Source organism: Ischnura elegans, chromosome 6, assembly GCF_921293095.1.
Source record: "Ischnura elegans chromosome 6, ioIscEleg1.1, whole genome shotgun sequence".
Lineage (NCBI taxonomy): Eukaryota > Metazoa > Arthropoda > Insecta > Odonata > Coenagrionidae > Ischnura > Ischnura elegans.
The window spans coordinates 50,037,252-50,057,647 of NC_060251.1; the positions used below are offsets into that span (position 1 = coordinate 50,037,252).

Genomic DNA, 20,396 nt, shown 5'->3' on the forward strand with positions numbered 1-20,396 from the left:
TAACTGTATTATGTTTTGGTTATATTCCTTACCAGCATAAAACATTCAAAATTCAAAATAATTTACGATACCATTGTAATATGTTTTCGCATTAACCAATTATGAAAAGCCAAATTTATGCATAACGCCTACGGATTGTAAAAAAACAGACAGCAAAGAGCTATACCTTGCACACGGAGTATGCAAAATCTTTCCTGGAAATAAGTCGCCAAGGGTCAACACCGAGTCTTCGTTCCAGAGACTCCGAGCATCCGTGATTGCTAGGCAGTGCTCAGTGCCTAGAGGGAAGCCGTGAACGCGCACGCGTGACCTACCTATTCGTATGCATCAAGTCGCACCGTGTGCCTCGTACCTCTAAGTCCGCCCACCCGTGATGCACGCAGACGAGTGTGGAGGGGAAAACGAACCACCTGCATGCGACAAAGAAGTATTCTTCAAGGACGCTGAGCCCACAAAAGTACCGTCATAGCTATCCGCCCCCGCTAGCCTAGCCGCCTTCCAATGTTCACCGCACGCTCATAGGAATATATTCCGATCCCACCGCAAACCACCACATTCACTTGTCGAAACCGGAAACTCGACACATCTCTACAATCTTTCTCTCCGGTAAAAAGGTGAATACATCGAACGATTCGGTCAAGTAGCAAGTGCACTTTGATGCGGCATACGACCACCGGAAGTGAGGAGAGGCATGAACATGTTATTACTGCAGATGAAAGTGAAGTTGAGTCAACGGATGAATTAAGCTCAGTCGGCTCTATTCCCTCACGTACGACTGCTTAAAAACTTTGTCATTCATACCGTAAACTCTTATCAATACCTACCATCATGTCAAATATGAAACTTTTTCCTCCGCAATTTCCTTGAGGGAATATTTTTTTATATTCGAGCTAATGTAGACAAGGATTCTCAAGATGAAAGAAAAGGAAACAAAACTGGTCTAGAAGGAGTAGTGAGTCTTTTAAATCCCAAATATTAACATGATTATGCGAGGCAATATTTTGAGGATCTTGATGGTACATGACTTCAGTATTCTACGTCAAAACACAAGGTTATTTAATTCTAATAGGGCCTGCGACAAAGAATGTTGTTTTGATAAATATATAAATTATAAAATAGATCAATTAATATAAATATTTCAATATTGATTACAAAATTTTTCATAGTACCGGATAAAGTTTGAGAAATTCGGCAATTACAACCACAATACGCATTTTTCCATTATGCGTTTTAATTTTAAGTGATATTTTCATTTCATCATAATTTGTTGAAGACAACTTCTGAAAGTTATACACAAAGGCATTTGATGGTGAGTTACGCTGAAATGAAGCCAAGCATAAGTGAAATTAACCCCATTTATCGCCAATGACCAAAGCATCTAGGGTGAAGATGTATTATGCAAAAACAGATTAATATCTGGTCAAAAGTGCAAGGGTCATTATTTCCCAGTTCTTCGGGATTGCGATAGGCAATATTAAAGTTTTTAACGATCCATGACTCTTGAGGAGCGGGTAATGTCCTCTTCACTAACCGCGCTGCTTTCAATCTTCGCCGCATGGTCTTTCCAAGCATTCGACGATGCCGCGCCGCCTGCAATCGGGCCTCCCACACTACATCCCTTTTCCCGTCGGCAACACGGTAGGTCTGACGTCACCGGAACGTCAAGTCGACTTGAGAGGATAATGAATGCCCCGCCGCTTGGATTCCCTTACCTCGGCCAACGCGTGTAGGTGAATGGATAATGAGTCAAACAATGGTACAAGCGGATACATTGACTTCTCCCAAGCGCCAACTCTCCGAAGCATATCATTAAAAATCTTGCTAATTCATTTTAGGAGAAATTTTGAATTTCAATCACTACAATAGCTTAAAACCAACAAAGATGTACGCACTTTAATGATATAATATGAAACTCATAGAGATTAAATAAAAATTTAAAAAGTTGACTTTGGAATTTTCAGCAAATAAAAAACTTGTTATAAGAAGTAATAGAAAAAGTAATTGGAAAGACCTTTTAGAAATTTTATGGATATCATACTGGTATTAAATACTTTTCAATTAAGCTTATGCAATAGTTTGAACTACAGTTTAATAATATGAATTCTTGTTTTGATCGCTCGTTACCCCTAAAATCCCCATCAGAATATTATGCTAATCTTGTAACAGCATTTTATATAATAATTCACAGCAATAATGAGAGTGTGATTCAGGCTAATAGGAACTCCAAATGAACACGCGAGTCATTAAAAACCTACATTATTGTTAAAAATCTTTTAAAAACTTACCATGTTATGATTATTTTATTAAATATTTATTTTAGCATTAAGTTTATCTTTTTCAATACAAGCTCTCTGTATAAACAATGATTGAAGAAACCTTTCAACCCCTAGTTTTGCGACCGCGCTACTGACTAAGCGATTTGCTACCGCGAGGTATGCTTACGCCTATATAAATTCTCACTTGTCTTCCGACCTTTCAATGAAACCGCCCAAACTCCCACCCCTGCCTAAACGACTCAAAGGCTACTTCCCACCCTCTTTCTTTCCACACCACCTCCACCATTCCTCCCTTGTCCCTCAAACCGCCCACCCTCGGGGCAGTCTCCGCGAGCGGGCCCCTTTGTCCTCCGCATACCCCAACCTCATTGCCCTCGGATGAGCCGTGGGAAGAGATGCAAGGTTGGGAGGTGGGTAAGGGAGGTCGAAGTAAAAACACGCCCACTCTTCTCTCTTACCCATAACCCCCGCGGCCTTCCTTCGTGCCTTTGACAGAGCAAAAACCAACTATTTCTACTCGACCTCACGAGAACTTATGCCCTCCTTCCACCCTAGCTACACCTTTTCTGGCGTTGGCTCGTGGGCAATAGCCTCAAAACTCCTATCCCCGCCCACCAAGGATTATCAATTCTTTGGTGCTTTAACCAGAGTTCAGTAGATAAAATTATCCATCAATTGTTTTTCAATCCCAGCAATTGTAATAGTGTAAAAATTCAACATATATTTGGACAATATACCAGTGCAGGAACTGATATCTGATGAAGTACTCTGTTGGAAATTATGATTTTTTTGAATCCACGTACCTGACACTTATTCATTCCATTGTAATAATTTTATTCTAATATCCCCTAAATTGTTGTCACGGGCAAGAAACCTCATGAAATATTTTAAGAATCATGACACGGAAATGTTACTGTAAACAGCTGTGTGTTTTTTCATTAAGCCCTGCACATTTTATTCTATTTGAAATGGATCTGAAACTATTGGACATAATACTGACAATGCTTATAAAAAATACTCTTAGCAATTAATCGTTTCATAAGAAGAATTCTGGTTATTTTTAAGACTTTCACGATGGTTTCAATTTATTTTATTTATCCCATAGCTTAAATTGAACTTGTGTACTTTTAAATGATATGCCTTCGCAAATAGCATATAGCGAAGCAAAGAAGTGGATACATCAATGAGTACGCTCAAAAGGACAAATTTTGACGGGGACGAAAACTAAGCAAGCTAACACAATCTCACGAGAACTTATGCGATCCCTTTATTAGACCTAGTCTTTCGACCTTGAATCAATAGAAATATCATTAAACCTTCCATACTACCATCCAATGATGGTGAATTACTCACAATTGAAGTGGAGGAAAATAGAAATATTTTTAAATCCAAACTAAAGATATATTTTATTATAAATTCCACATTAGATTTGGCCATACAGCTTGGATGCGAATGAAACCGGGCGAATAATAGCGTTGTTTACAATCAATCTATGTCAGCTTGTTTACTGTAATATATAATAAATAATACTGAATTGCGTTGTTTACAATATTTAATCTATGGACTGGAAGTGAGTAAAACGAAATTTCTTAGGAATTTGATATTTATAGTATTCACGTAACGGAATATTTTATAAATGAAAAGTGCAATAGTGCAACTTGCCAATCAAATTTGTATCCACAATTAACATAATCTTCAATACGCGCGAAAGGATAACAGTTACCATATTAAGTCTAAATAATTAGTGTACACAAGGAGATCCAACAGTTTCGCAATATACCATTACAATAAAATCTATTTTAGATTCCTATAAATGTTTTTGTGTGCCGGTGCCATTTTTACTCACGCAGCTAATACTAAACTGTGCATTATTTCAATGGCCTGATCAGGCATACTGTTAGCAGAAGGGATGGAATAAGTCTATACATCCATGAGTATCTTTGCTGGGACATCCACTTAATCCCCTCGTCTCCTCCTATAACTCGCGACCCTCCTCAGAAACTTTGACAGGACAAAAACCAACTACCCTCACTTTTCCTCTTGAGGACTTATCCCCTTCCTCTTACAGCACGTTTTCTGACCCCGGCTCGAGGGCAAGAACCTAAACACTTTCCATACCTCCACCCCACGATTGTCATTTATTAAGAACCGAAGAAATTATTATTGACGGTAGCCTACCTTATCTGGCAAGGTGAAAAGATATCAGATATCTTGTACTCTATGGACCTACTCTATTCAATTTTATAGGTACGCCTTTCAATGATACGAAATTTAATTTATTAGCACTCGCAAATGGAGGAAATGGTTTTAGAAACATATAATATCCAGAAGACGTAACTTCGATTTGTATTTTTCATATAAAAACCAAGTTTTGTCTTTAACACACAATTATTTTACCCACTTACCCTTCCAACAAAAATATTTTATGCCTTGAAACCTAAAAGAAAGCATAAAATATCGGTAAAAAGCCATCATTTTCATGCTCATTTAGGGATATTTTTGATAAATTTTACCCAATATGAGCCTCAACATATGATATGCATGATAATATTTTCATTTTCACTCATTTTTTCGATTAATTCAGCGCGGGGGAATATTTACTCAAAATGGCTCGGTATTTGGCACAAAGGAAAATGGATCTGTCAACATGGGTGAAGTAAAAATGAAACAAGAAAGGTTAGAAGGCTCAGGAGTATGTTAAACACTAACTACGGGGGTTCCCTGTGACTGTGATTACAATTGTACATAGCTACGTGAATGTGAAATGTTCTACAAGTATTTGACTCTTCTGAAAAACTTTCGTTTAACCTACTGAAGACAAAAAGTAACAGAAGCAGTTGAAATGTAGTGGAATTACATCCTGTAAGTAGTAAAAGAATAGAGAGATGGCACTTTTCCACAGGTTTATTGAGAGTAAGACGCGTTTCGACCGTTAGGTATTTATCAAGTACAATCATTGAAACCAATGCGATGAATGAAAAACGAATATTTGGTTGGGTTTATGGAGCGAGCGTACCACGGGGAACGGGCGTACGACTAGCCCGAAATTAAGACTTTGCGTGACTACCACAAGGATCCGAAAACCGATGAGGGAAGCAGAGTCCCCTTACTCGTGTAGGCGACGGGACGGACGTGACTCAACCGAGGCGCACACGAGACACAAATTACTCTCTTATGTTCCGCGCAGTCTTTTTTGCCCGCATTAAAAGATTTTTCCACGATTCCCCCAGTTCCATCTTCATAATTCCTCTTCCCACACTTTAATTTCTCAATGGGATTCTGTTCTAAATTTTACTTCCCTTACTCCCTGATAGGTTCATTTATTTACTCCTGTGCTCACGCGTTGGGACGAGGAAATGAAACGCAGGTATTATTAAAGCCTTTCTATCGGTTAAGAAAGATTAACATGGGAAATGTTATTTGTCCCCCCTTGTTAACCGTACCGCAATTCAACTTTCTTATTTTTTTCCCAATCAGACCTAGTTTTCGAAGGTGTGGTAGCCTTGCGTATTGAATGGCACCGGGTTTTAATCCCGACTGAAGTCTTATAACATCTCTTATCAAATTCTTTGAAAAGCAATATGAACAGTGAAAAGGTACTCCCTCTGCTCTGAATTTGTAAAATTCACACACCGCAGCTGATTCCGAGGAGAGGTCTACCCTCATCTATGTAAACTAACTTTAGGATTGAATCAGTGAATTCTGTCTTTCTTTACTCAACTCACCTCCTACTATAACGGTTTTCAGCATACCCTTTACATTCAGCCCTAATTATCCCCCATCTAAAATTTCGAGCAATCCCAAGTTTCCATTCCTTTAATTTCATCTTTTTCTACCATTACTCTCCATTTCTACGTGCCAAACGCCTGGAAGCTCATCCAATTTAATTCCTTGAGATTCCATGTCTCCGTCCAGTAAAGATTTTCACTCCATACATATTGTCTCCACCAGCCTGTATTAAACACCTTTGTACAACGATCCACGCATTAAATGTCACTGTTCAGGAACACCTTATTTGATTAGATTATTCTCTTTCTGGTATTTTTACCGGAAGGAGCTCATTTTCTTCCATAACTTTATCAGATCGTCAACTGCTCCACCAGCCTAAATCGCCGCTAACTACTTTTACGCAATGATTCAAATATCTTACTCTGGAATCTTTACAGTAAAATAATGCTTAACCCATTTTCTCCATCTCCTTCAACCTCCTTATTCCACAACCCATTTCCTTGGCAGGATTTCGGTAACACGTTTTATCAACCTCTCCTTCCAATAAAAAATTTACTCTGACAATAAAAATGTTTTAATTTTATTTTTTCCCATGTTCACGTGTTAGGTCGAGGAAATGAGACGCGAATGACGATGAAAATTTTCGGCCATTCGCTGAGCTGGCTTCCTCTTATTTTGCTCTCCATATTGCCTCTTTTCTTCGTCTTTTTGAGGTCACGCGAAGCGAAAATGACGACTAATCCCGTGCCCCGTGATCCTCGTTTGCTACACCGCTTTTAGCCTTGTTCTCCCACGACAGGCTTCCGATGTGTGAGGCGGAGTGGAATAAAAAAAGAAAGAACCGATCTTGCATTCGCCTCTTTAAACGCCAAAGTGCGCTCGGTTCAGATTCTCGGTTTAAAGAACGTCATAATGGCCATTTACAAAGGTTTATGGACAGCGCGGAATGTGCCTAAATGTTATCCGTATTATTCGTCTAAGTCAACCAGAGGCGCGTGCGTGGGACTACTGAAGGGTACCTACTCGAAATGATTAACGACCAATGTCCTTCGAGGCTTAACATTCATTCATAAACTGTCCCTTCTACGCAAAGCAATAAAGGTAAATCATCTTGGGTAGCCAAAAATAAGAAAATAGCCCAATGGAACGGTTAATCTTTAAATGAATTATATATATTTGGCAGAATAAATTTCAGGGGAAAAATTGTTGTCCCTGAGGGTAACCCATTCATCCAATGTGACTACGGCGAGAGCAAGATAAGTTGACCGCTTGAGTAAATACTAAAACCTAAAAATTTTATTATTTTGTCTCCCGATACCAGATTAACCACATTTCCTTCTCACAGACGAGGCTCGAAATAACCTTCTCGTGTGAATATATCTTAAACCTCATGTTTTCCTTAGGAATATTTGAATATTTTCCGCAAAAAATGACTGCCATAAACGATATCAGTAAGATGCAAAGGGTTGAACTTTTACAGACAACACCGTTCTTTCCAATATTTCCCATTGAAAAAATTACCAGCTGACCCGTCCGTCTCACATGGAGTAAAAGGCCTTTGCCTCAGCCCCTGGTCACTATCCAAAACTAGCCAAACAAAAGCAGTTACTGTAAATTGAACAATGGCCAGAGGTTAGGGCCGGGACGAAGTTTTCTGGTGACTGGACGCCGGAAACTGAAAGCCCCGTAAAGGGCACAATAGGGTTGGAAGAGCCCGAGGAGTTGGAATGAAGGGAGTGTGGACTGATTTATTCAAAACAGGCCTTTTCCAAACTCAATTCCTTTCGAGTCGAGTTGGTTTCGAGACTAATGGAACACGGACAGTGACCTTTCTTCGTCGTACTCTTGTTTCTCTTTGGGCATCAGGTCTTTTGAGAATGTTTCACGTGCCGAAAATATTACAACCAAACAGTATAGTTTTAACTGATTTCTACTGTAGATAATATTGATGAATATTTAGCACATCCACGAAATTAAACTTCTACAGGACAAGGTACTTTTCGAAAATGAAGATGGCAATAATGATGATTAGAGCTAGGGTATTACTTTATGTTATTCACATACAAAAAATACATAAAGAGGATTTAAAAAAATTAACGTAGCTTGATATCGATTATAAAATTCAAAACATTCTCTCTTTGAGATGTTTACTGTAGCATAAAATATTTTCCTGGAGTTCGTTACAATGCTTTCAATGCTAGATACTCCTAATTTTGAATTCCGAAACCTTACCTGACGGATAAAAATTCTTAAGCTACCGCCAGAACGCTACCTGTAAGCTATCCTAATCATGAGTTACAATTATATTCCTAGCAAAGTGCTTTGGTAGTTGGAACTTTATTTTATTTATTCATTATTAAAATTATCAGAAAATTCGTCTAAAAATATTTATTTTCTATAAATTTAAAGTTATTTCTGCGGCATGAAAACAGAAAATGACATTTTGCTGGCAAAAATGCAACAAATATCATAGCTTTCATTTCGTTACGAATAGCAACCACTAATAAATGTTTATATATACTTCAACTCTTAAGTCTATTAAGCATTGTTTCAGTGCTGTTGGCAGAAAAAGTTAGATGCAAGAAATTCAACAGAAAATGAAATAGAATCATTTCTATCGTCAATGTACAAAATGGCCCTTCTCTCCTATTAACCTTAATATTAACACTACATTATAAATACTCTACCTGTTTATAAACTTTTAAGCTCAAAGACACACCACCGTTCAATTAAGAAATTAAACCTTTTGGAAAAAGGTTTACGAGGAAAATTATTTTAACCGTTTCGTAGCTGACTCCAAATAATTACTTTCACCACGAAGCCGATGGGAAGCACTTTCATGCCGTGCGAGTGTACCTTAGAACCCATAATCTTCGTCATTTTTGCTGACTTCTAGCCGTTAAATTCGATTCTCATCATTTGTTTCTCCTCCGATCTCTCGAAGTACGGTACTAAAGGGAATGGAGCCTCGTATATTCTTTCAATGCTCTTCATTCATTTTCGTTACCAGCCTAAAACTTCTCTGCCCGCTGGGAAACTGGTTTTGTTATCTCTGGGAATGAAATCTTGTAGATTCGATTTCTCAACGATTTTCTCTCTGGCGGGTATCACTTAACAAGTTTACTGCGCTATTTTTGTAAGATCATTGCCTCAATCAGGGAGAACAAATAACTATAATAGGAAATCCTGAAATTAAATTAAGTTTGTTCTCAGTGATATTCCCCTTACTCCTTAAGAAGAGATCAATAACACGTTTTATTATTTGCATTAATTTGGTGAAACTTTGTCATGTTACCCGAAATATGATGATTGATAATTTCAAAGGGCAGGATTTATGAGTTATAATTTTAAAATCCGCTGATGAAATCGCAATTTATGTTCAATTAAAAAGATCAGGACAATATTATTAACATATTATGAAAATTGCTAGGAATCGAGATAAGTTGATTCTAAAACGATCGTCTTTTGAATTCATCCATCATCACTAAATTACTTCCACCATACTTCAGTTGCATTCTTGAAGACATAGATATACAAATGCCAATTCGAATCTCCTAAACAGGATATCCGCCTGTCTTACACAAGGCCAAATTGAATTTATATATGTCACAGAAGAGCATAATTTGTGTCACAAAGATTGTAGATATGAATTGAGGAGGCCAGAAGCCAAGGTATACAAGTGACTATTTTTCTAATCAGAGTTAGGTACAGAAATTGGTAAAAGAAAACAAATGAGATTGATTAGATAGTTATTAGTGTATTTTATTTTTCACTCGATGTCAGCACAGGACAGAGACTCACTCGTATCCCTTGGCCATTAATTTTTTATTTATCTTCTATCAATTTCTATACCTAACTCTTCTCACTCTCTCAATTATAATTTAACCACCAGTGAGAGTTAAGGCAAGAATACAATAATTTTGCTTTAATCTCCGGGTAAGACGAGCGGAATTCGCTATTAAAGTTAAGCCTCACCGGCAATTACTTCACTACCATTCTTGAAGAAATAAATATCAAAATGCCAATTCGAATCTCAGGAACAGGTTTCACGCCTATCTTAGCCAATCGCGATGATGGATTGTTTTCATAATTTTATTTCAACCAGAGAAGAGCATAGCTACGTGCCACAAATAATTATAAATTATGATTTCACTTACAGTCAGAGTCAAGGTAAGGATCTACTTGCTATACTTTTACCTCCGGGTAAGACGAGAGGAATACACAATAAAAATTAGGCCCCAACAGAAATTGAGTGGGGAAATGGAGTCGCAGCCTCCATTACCATAGCGTGGCTGGCAAGAGGACATCCACCCCACCAGTCAACCTCGTAAAAACGCCCGCCAACGTCGTCTGAACGTCTCGCGGAGATCGCTATCACGGGAAGTTTCCGTCACAAAAGCCACTTCTCACGGCGGCGCTCTGTGGCCACGAATAGGACCCAACCCTGAACGAGCCAAACTGATTAATATAATGCACATGAGACAGGGAAAACGGGAGATATAACGCCGGTTAAGCTGAATGTCGGAGCGGGAGCAAATTTAATTTCGTCCCTCCCGTAACTTTGAAGTTGCCCTGTCACAGTAGCATGAATGGACATTGGACATCCTGTTTCCTTTTCATCTCCGGTCTTATATAGCCACATATCAAAAAATAACATTTCAAATTGCAAATAAATGTGTGGGTGACTGGCAAAAATAACTGAAGATATCTTTTTATGATCTCACATATCTTCGGAGTCGACGCAGGTAATGACTGTGACATGATAACAATTTGAAAGATTAGAGTGTTAAATCATGTCGTGTAAAATTCTAAAAATTGTTTTCACGTAAAAAATATTTCTTTAAACTTTTAAAGCAAAATGTAATAATTTTTAGATTCAGTTGAATTAATTTAAATATTGAAGAATCTTCTGATGAGAAATTTACAAAGAGAAATTTTCAATATATCATTATTTATTAAACTTATAGGTAGCGACAATTTAATGATCGTCATCATTGTTAATCAGCTGTATTTGCAGCCTAAACTAGACTGAAAAGAAACTCAAGAGCAAACGAAAGAACTCATCTAATGAGGATGGCCGGAAACAGATATTTTAACTTTCAAAGTTACGCATTTTATTGCGTATTAGTTATTTTTCTTCATACATTCCACTTAATATCAGGAAAAATAAATCCAAAATTATCACATAGCCATCTAAAATCACAAGCCCTGGCTACACAAGTCAAAATATCATAATTATCACAGTAATAAGAATGCAGAAAGAGATAGGATGGAGAATCTATGACAACATGTGATAAGGACGTCAGAGAAAAGCTAATGCCACGATTTGCTTTAATCATAGCGCGGTTAACGCACTCCATATTCATCCACACGGTCCATTCCTAGGAGTTCTGAAAATACACGGCGACCATCACTGCCCCAATTCCTTTTACCTCATCCTGTAGTAACCGGGACAGAGACGTCAGGACACGATACGGAAGAACAACATACAAGCAAACAAGTTTCAATCCTCCGATAACTAAGGAGTGGGGTGTGGGAGCAGAATGTGGATCGGTGGCGGATAGGGGGTGATGTCGGAACAAGCTTTTTTATTTTGCAGACGTCACCACGTACAACAAGCGAGACGAAAATTTGAAGACCAAAAAATATAAACGAAAAGTGGGGAGACCAGTAATTTTTTAAATGTAGTGAAAAATGAAACGATAAAAAATAAACATCTCTAGAGGCACGACGACAAAGCAAGAGAACAAAAAGAGGAAATGAAACCGTTAACTCCCACGTGAAGTAGAGGAATAAAAAAAAGTTGACGAGCAACCCGCGGAAAATGCTCCGCGTGTCCACTTCACTCATCGAAACCGGGAAAATAAGGCGAAGACAGGGTAAGCGAGACGATGGGAAAGTTATCAGAATGGGGACAAAGTGAGGAGGGAAAAATGTGCAGAGAGGTATGGACACATTGATTTTCCAATTTGTAACAAACGTTAGTAAGCATTTTCATTCGTAAATGCGATCAAACATTCAATCACCTCTAAAATAATAAAAATTTAAGTAAAAACCAATATATATGTTAATAATTTGAAAACCTCTTTGAAATTACAGCCGTAAAAGTTTGCCCTTATGAAATTACTAGAGATAAAATAACTTTAAACGATAGATTTAAGATTTTTTAAACTATTTAATCTCAATTATTGAGAAAAGAGGGCTTATACTTTCAACTTAATTTTATAAACTCTTAAACGTAACACTTCTCCGAGCATAAAAAGCCAGTTACATTCGCTGTGTGTAACCTGAGCCAATTTTGCTTTGTTTTTTCTAGGGTCCGCATAAGTACTCCCTAAAAACAAATGATACTTTCAGATGACCGCCGTTGGCTGATTTGGTACCCATATCAAATTAATTTTAACAAAATTTGGCTAAATAAATAATTATTAAAATGTCTTATATACTCACTTGTCTTTATAATCACTACTGTTGCCTACATCTAGACTCATTTAATTAGAAGTCTTTCGAAAACATAGTTATTTGTTTGAGAAAGAGGAATTGCTCCATTTATAACTCCATAAAGTAAAATGTATTAATAATGTTTTCTTAGTCAATCTGACGAAATACTTATACTGATTAGAAAATGCTCTTATACTTTTAATCTGTTGGATATGCATATACACTCAAGCCCTGTTTAAAGAAAACCGACTCAATCAGCGTTCAAATCCGCGACTACTGGCGATGACTTTGCCCAGTCAGCCAGCATAGAGGCAGTAGGAGGCAGACGGAAGAAAGACCCCAAGATGTGATAGACTGAGGCATGCGGCATGCATTAAGGGAAGGTCATGAATTATCCCATAGGGTAACCCGCGGCCCCCGGGAAGCATGCGACCCGCCGGATAATTATTTTGGCCCTTAAAAGCTAAAGAAAATATTGTATATAACTACAAATAGAAAACCAAATATCGACACAATCGTCAAAAATAAACAACGTCCAAAATTGCATTGATCCATTGAGCTTTTTAACAAATAAAGATTATTTCACTTTGAAATTTCCTAAATTATTAAAATTTTATTAATAATGTGAAGTGTCGTGTAGCAGTGTGGCCCTCCGGACGATGTGAAATCGATTTTTGGCCCTTTCATCAAAAAAGGCTGTAGACCCCTGCCAAACGGCCCTTCCCCCACATGAAATATGAGCCAACTGCATGCACACTTTGTGGAGGCTTTAGCGGATGGTGGAAACGATGGCGCCGAGGCATCAAGGGGTTCTTCGCGTGGGGGGCTCGGATGTGTGCCGGATAAGGCCTCAGCGGAAAGGAGTGCAGCAACGTGGGTGGTGTCCCTCGTGACGACAAAGTCATGCGCAATGCATACGTGTAGGGGGAAGGTGGGAAAGGTAGTGGAGTGGGAGGCTAAAAAGCAGAGTGGAGAATAAAAGGACGTCATGATACGGTGAAAAGAAGCCTTGTACGCCATTTGAGACGCGCCGGGCAGTCCTCCTTTATGGGAGGAGAGAAAGGGAATTAGGAGCAGGTCAAATTGATATAAACGAGGGCTCAAAATAATTCAGAGGCTATTTTTCATGCGTGGAGTGGAATGAAGACTGGAAGCTAATGATTCAGAGTCGCATTCATACCTACAGCCCATGCATTCGGCCCTCTTTCAGGCCAAATGCTATATGAAAATGAACGTTATAGAGCTAGAGTTTCATAGGTGGAAAATGACTATGGAAAAATATTAACGAGTAGCATTTAGACTAATTTTCATCATTATTTCTATAGATTATAAATCGTTATAACTGCACCAAAAACGGAGGGAATTCATAGTTTAAAAATACCATAATTGGAGATAAAACTTATTTTCACTTTTAATTCACGTTGAAAGTAACTATTTAAATATATTTTCCATGGTGTGTATTTATAATTTCGATTTTTCCCCGACCGCACGTCAATATAATAATACCTATAATTTAAAACCATTTCTATCTGGTATAGGGATTCTAGGGGGGGTATAAGTACCAGAAACCAGTTTCTTACGCTCCTTATTTCAGATTTTAAGATGCATTTGTCACAATACCGTTCCCATGGACGGTCAGCAGATAACACAATGAGAAATGATGTAACTATAAGACGGCCATATTATGTTTCTATATAATCATCAATGCACATCTAGATTGCTTACCAATGAAAACAGGACTGCTGAAGTAAATGACAATGTGGCTTATATCACATCACTGAACACAAATTAGAAAATCTTGTTATTAGATTATCATGATTGGCACAAATTTTGAAATAATATTTAATGAACTTCCCATATCCCATCGAGTGAAAGTTTGGCTTAAAGAATTCGGCTTCATGATAATATATGAATGTGTCACAAAGTATGCAATCCGTTTAAATTAACAAAACTATATGATCTTATATAGACGCGATTAAATCCTTAAAGGAAATGATGGTGGAAATTTTCTGGCAAGTTTAAATTTACATCCTAGGAGATATGCAATTTAATACGACTGCATGTAAGTCTGATAGTATGTATTCACGGAGTCCGTCGAGAGAGGATATCACAGGTCGACATGCATTAAATACTAAAAATCTGTGAATGAAATACATGTACCCGTTCCGATTAGTGTTTACTAATTTAAACCCGTGTGCATAGTTCTGATGAAATTTCTTAACTAATAGTAATCACCTATTACACCATTTCATCTGGACACTTGCATTTGCAACTTTTGCTAAATTTTGTAACCCGATCATAAATTTTCATTAATTCACTGAAATTTCGTAGTCTTTACGTATATTACCCCTCAGTAAAAGGTATATTTGCCGGCCATTGTATACGTAACGTAAAATTAAATTAAAAAATTAACGTAGAATTCAGAGAATATTTTGTGAAAGTAGATTAAATTTAATGTTGACGTTTTTTCATCAGCCAAAATTAGAACGATGAATCCCTGTACTACCCTTTAACCTGTTGAAAATGCACAAACATTCAAGCTAAGCTACCGGTGGAAAAAAAACCCACCCAGGCAGGATTCCAACCTGTGAAAAACGGATTAGATGGCGAGATGACCCACCCGCTACCGAATATTTTATAAAATGTTGAAGAAGAATTTACGGAACCACATTACTCCAGCTGGCCAGGTAAAATGATTTCACCCAAACTTTTCCTCGCATAGATCAACGGGAACTTGCTAAATTTTCTCGCAAAACGGGAAAGAAGGGCTCCCCACCCGGAAACCATCTAGGCACGCTAGCGATACATGAGAAACGGATGGAGGACGTTTAGCGCCAGAGGGCGTGGACCAAGTTTATACACATCTTCACCTCGTTCGGGATTTTTCGCGGAGTCAAATGCAAAAGGCAGTGGAGGGGAGTGTGTCCCGCCAAAGCTCCCACCACCCCTACCCCTGCCCTCCCCTCCTCTCCCCATCCCCCGCCGCCTCTGTTTCCCGCACAGTGCACCCTCTTGCGAGTCCGCGCGCAAACGACCTTGTGGCCCTGCAGCGAGGGTAGTCAATTTTTCAACGACCTTCCCCCCTCCCCTCCCCCACCGTCCGAGGGAAGTGGAGGGGCGGGGAAGGGGAGAGTGGGTAAGCATCATGGGGAAACAGAATACGGGGATGGAGAGGACGATTAAAACTGGCTCTACACCTTGAGGACACTGGCTTCGAATCTCAGCGCCAGCATTATAGCGTACACGGAAATATAGCCAAAACATTTTCAATGGCTTGTGGGATGTGTGGAGTGTCAAATTCATAAACTAAATGAATAAACTTTCTAAACTCTACACGATTTTATTTGTTGAACCTCGACCGATTTCTATAGCCATGCAACTCCACTCAGGGTTTATGACCACACAAAGGTATGAGGAGTTTACTAAGCTCATAGCTGTTTATTTCTTCAAGTCAAAACCATCAGTACAATGGAACAGATGTGAAGTTCTCTTTCCATCTAGAACATTTTTCCAAAATTATTTTCAGGTCTACAATCTAACCTTTATAATTCTATAATTTATGTGGTCATACATCAATATGTTTAGGTGTTTCTAGACATAAATGTTAACAAAATTGGTTAATATTTTCTCCTTACCAATAAATTTATGAGTAAAATTAATTTAACAATCCAAACCGGAAAATTGATGAATTGATTATGTGCTATCTATTTTCCCTAGCATTAAAAGGCACGAGATGTTATAAAATAATAAGGAATTCTTGGTAACCTACGATATTTATTATGAAACTCTTTCTGGCTATATATTTATAGGTGATGGAAATTATTTACGCCAGTGGCATGTGGCTGACACGAAAACAGCCGTATGAACAGCCTTAAAAATCTTTTCTTCTCCAGGGGGCATAAGGACTTTGACTTGCCATTTATTAAATGCTTCCTATGATGAGGTAGAATAAACATATTGGATCATAGATAATTGAACGTTCGAACATAATTTATGTAGATGTGATAGTTTGAAGCAGTAAATAAGATAACCCGTTTTAATGGTCAGGGAAATGTCTCCAGATATACTTAACTTGTCGCTGACTCGTTTAATTCCTACACTATTTCATTTCAAGTTTTTATTGAAAATACACTGTAGACATTACATTGATAAATATTCGGAGATAAATACAAATAGTCATTAACTCCTATCCTGACAGAATGCCATTTAATGAAAATCTCGCAGTGAGTGTAAGTGATTCAACATGATAAATGAGGTAAAATGCATTGAAACCCGTGCTCTGTAAGATTTAAAGAAGAGAGTTCTTGTAGTAATAAGTATAAAGACATGTTAACGCATAATAATATTTTTCAATTCCTTCAACTGCTCGTAAATGTTATCGCTAAGGATAGTTAAGGAATAAAGAGGATCGTTAAAAATATATGATACCACAAAAGTAAAAATCACCAATTTCAAACTTTTTCAAATGTAACACTTCCATCACAGAGCAGGAAGTAGTTAGAGAGTATCTCTATGGAGAAGTTTCCTCATCCGGCCTTTTTTCCCGCGAAATGAAGAAAAGACGTATCTGAGCAGGAATTTGGTACTAAAGTCCTCAAAAAATTTGTTTATTACTTCTAGCTGGAAGAATGTTTTTACATTTTATCATTCCCTACCTAATTTATACTTCCATGAATCCTTAAAGAGGGCTATCGAGGTAGAAGAATTTATTTGACAAGCCTATCCTCTGTGACTAGAAATGAAATTAATCCTCTCTGTTTCCTTCCTTCAGCAAACATCTTGTGTTGCGGACGATCATCGCATCGCCGTAGAGGAAAACTGGATGCTGGCTCCGCAATTCATTTCGAACAAACATTAAAATCCATTGCTTGACAGTAATTAAAATTTCGAGTAGGTTACATGTCGAAAAATAGGCTGAAAACAATTATTCGTTTTAAGGAGTTAATATTTCAGCTATTCAAGGCAAAATTTTACTCTCAGCTACCCATCAACAAGAAATTAATGACCAATATATTTTAATGAACATGGATGCTTTGAACTGTCGAAGTATCTGCGCATTACTCCCGGGAACCTATTCCGGCCAATGGCGATAAATTAGTCAGGTTTGAATATTTTATTAAATATTCCAAATTCAATATAACCACGCATCATTTCTGTAAGAAGAGTCAACCAGCGTCCCCAGAAGCCAATTTTCCGTAAAAACCACGTCTAAGTACAGCTTTCAATTATAAAAATATCCTACCTCTCTCTGTTTGTGCATTTATAGCTAAGACTATGTGTTTTTGATCTTTCAATAAGCTGACTCCAATTCCTATCTCTTCGTACATCACCTCTTCCTCGAGAAAATAAGCTTTTTAAACTTCCTTAAGATTAAATGTATAACTCATGAATCTGATAGTTTGAAAAATATTATTACCAACACTTCTAAAGACTTAAAATTTACTCTACTCTTTACCCGTAAACATCGGGCATGAAGTGATCGTACAGTGCATAAAATTTTATTATTAAATTCTATATTAGTTTGAGCAGTTTATGGAGTATAAGACTCGTTTTTCGTACATTACATTTACTATATTATTTTAATTCAAACTTGCTTCGCTTAGTTTTCCATCAACAGGCCAACGACACCTAAATTTTCAACCAACCTTTTATAAATACATGTGCCATCTTCAAATTACAACTTGCGTAGAAATCCTACAAGTTTTTCTCCAATACGACACCTGAAAAAGTGAGCGATTCATGTATCGCACCGTTGAAATCTCATGGTCCTTTTAGATAAGCCCAATTTTGACCTGAGGTATCCGTTTGTGCGTACAGAACGGTTACCCCGAGGGTCTTTGGATTATGGTGAGAAGTATTTTGTACAAGATAGGACAGTAGGTACAGGTATGAGAGCCTTTATAGGCTCTCCAAAAAATTACCCTCCCTATGTCAAGCACCCCACTACTCCAAACCGTTCTGCGATTTCAGGACCATGAGCTTTCAATCACACTATATCTATGATATTTTAACCCTTGCGATGACCTTAACTTTAACATGAGTCGAACACCTCTATGACCGATTCCTATGCAGATCCGTACATGTGAGAGATAGGTTCCTTCACCTACCTTTATCTGCACCCACTCCCCCACCGCTCCCCCCGCTGTCCGGCTCGTGCTCCTCGCAGCTCGTGCACCCATCCTCGGGCGTCGACCGCACCTCATCGTCCGACGACGAGAAAGACCGCTGCCGGTGCTGTTTCCGGCTCGGCTGCGGCGCCGTCAGACCCCCGACCGTCGCCGGAGTCACCGGAGGTACCCTGGCACCCCTGTAACCGCCCTGGATCTGGGGTTGCTGCCTCGGCGCGAACGGGGACTGGGGGGAAACCTGCTGTCCTTGCGGCCCGTAGTGACCCTGAGGTCCGGGAGCCCTACCGTTCGGAGGCACGTTACCCGACACGCTGAGGCTACGCCCGACCGCCGGAAGCCTCGCCCTCTGGGGCGCTACCATGTAAGGGGACGGCTGTTGGACCTCGTCACCGTAGTAATCGCCGAAACCGGCGGCGCACGGGGTTGAGGAGCCGCGCCTGAGCTGCGGGGGTTGGGGGGCGGAGAGGTGGCCGGGACCGGGGGGGCCCTCTTGCGAGTACTGCCTCCGGAGGACGCTGCCGGCCCGCTGGAGTCGCGGCGGGCCGTCCTTTTCGACGCTGGCCGAGCGCTGTTCCAGCTTGGGCCGCTTGTCGCCCGGCGTGAGCGTGGACTGGAAAGGGAGGGGTTGTGCAGATATGTGCTGCTGGTCCATCATGGGTGGGCCGCCCGGGAGGTCAGCCTCTATCCGCCGCCGCAGGATGGCGTCGCTAGGGCCACCGGGTCCACCCTGTATCCACTGTCCAGTCTTGCTGAGGAGTTCTTGCTTTTTCCGGCAGAGGATGCACACCCATATCACCTGAGGGCAGAGAAGAAGGGAAGAGTGATATTCAACAATTGATCGAAGGATAAAAGCATTTCGTGTTCAAGAGAAGAACATATAAAAACGCTAGCCAAATCAAATATTTCCCTGCTATAAAGTTCATATGTGTATTTAGAGTCCAACAGTTGAAATTTTTGCTGAACTACAGAACTAATTTCAAATGCTTTTGGCTATTTTTTAAAAGGTAAATTAAATGGTTGCCTAAAAATGAGACACTCGGTGATAAATTGAACTAAATTGGGTGTCTATATTGAAGCGCAAGCATTCATGTACAGAAAATGCTCACTTTTGCTATTTTTTCATAAATTCCTTGAGATATTTATGCTTCAATATTTGTGTGAAAACTATTATTTGTTTAAGATAACATATGTGTCAGTCTTAATGTCTCCTTCAAGCATACTTCTTGACACCCAAAACATTCTATTTATAGTCGTATGAATGGAATTTTTATTATTTATGCTATATTTTTGTATACTTAAGTATCATAGAGACATTTAAATTATATAAATGAAACCTAACATTAATAGAACCGAGCAATTAAATCTGATTCAAGCTTGGACCTCAGTGATCGAGATAATAAAGGGAAAAAACGGAGAGTAAATGCGACTTAGCAATTTCATAACCAGCGGACGCATATTCACAGTTTTAAAAGCGTTAAAAGTACTATGTCAGCAATCCCATAATATAGGTATCAAAGCAAGTTATCAAAGTATTTAATTCATAATCCTCACTCAGCTGTCATCCCGAAAAAGTTCTATTCAAATTATGGCACATATGCGCACAGGTACAGTGTGTATATCCAACATATTGAGATATACATCATGAAAAATCATTTGAATTCACCTGGATCCTAGAATTACTTTTCGGAAGCCATTTCACGATACCACTGACTTGAGACCAAAACATATTGTTTGCTGGACTGACCATAAATCCACTATGAATAAAGATGGATTGTGGAGTTCTGTATGCATGTTCTGTCCGTACTCCACCAGATAGTATACC

General features: G+C 38.8%; 1 protein-coding gene across 4 annotated transcripts in view; it reads right to left on the reverse strand.

The window, feature by feature from the left end:
* LOC124160631 (regulating synaptic membrane exocytosis protein 2) overlaps window positions 1-20,396 on the reverse strand; it is a 512,636-nt gene that overhangs the window by 335,038 nt on the left and 157,202 nt on the right. For all 4 annotated transcript variants that reach the window (XM_046536542.1, XM_046536543.1, XM_046536541.1 and 1 more), the window contains exon 3: window positions 18,554-19,370. In XM_046536542.1, coding sequence (XP_046392498.1) covers window positions 18,554-19,370 — 817 coding nt within the window. The remainder of the gene's footprint in view (window positions 1-18,553; window positions 19,371-20,396) is intronic.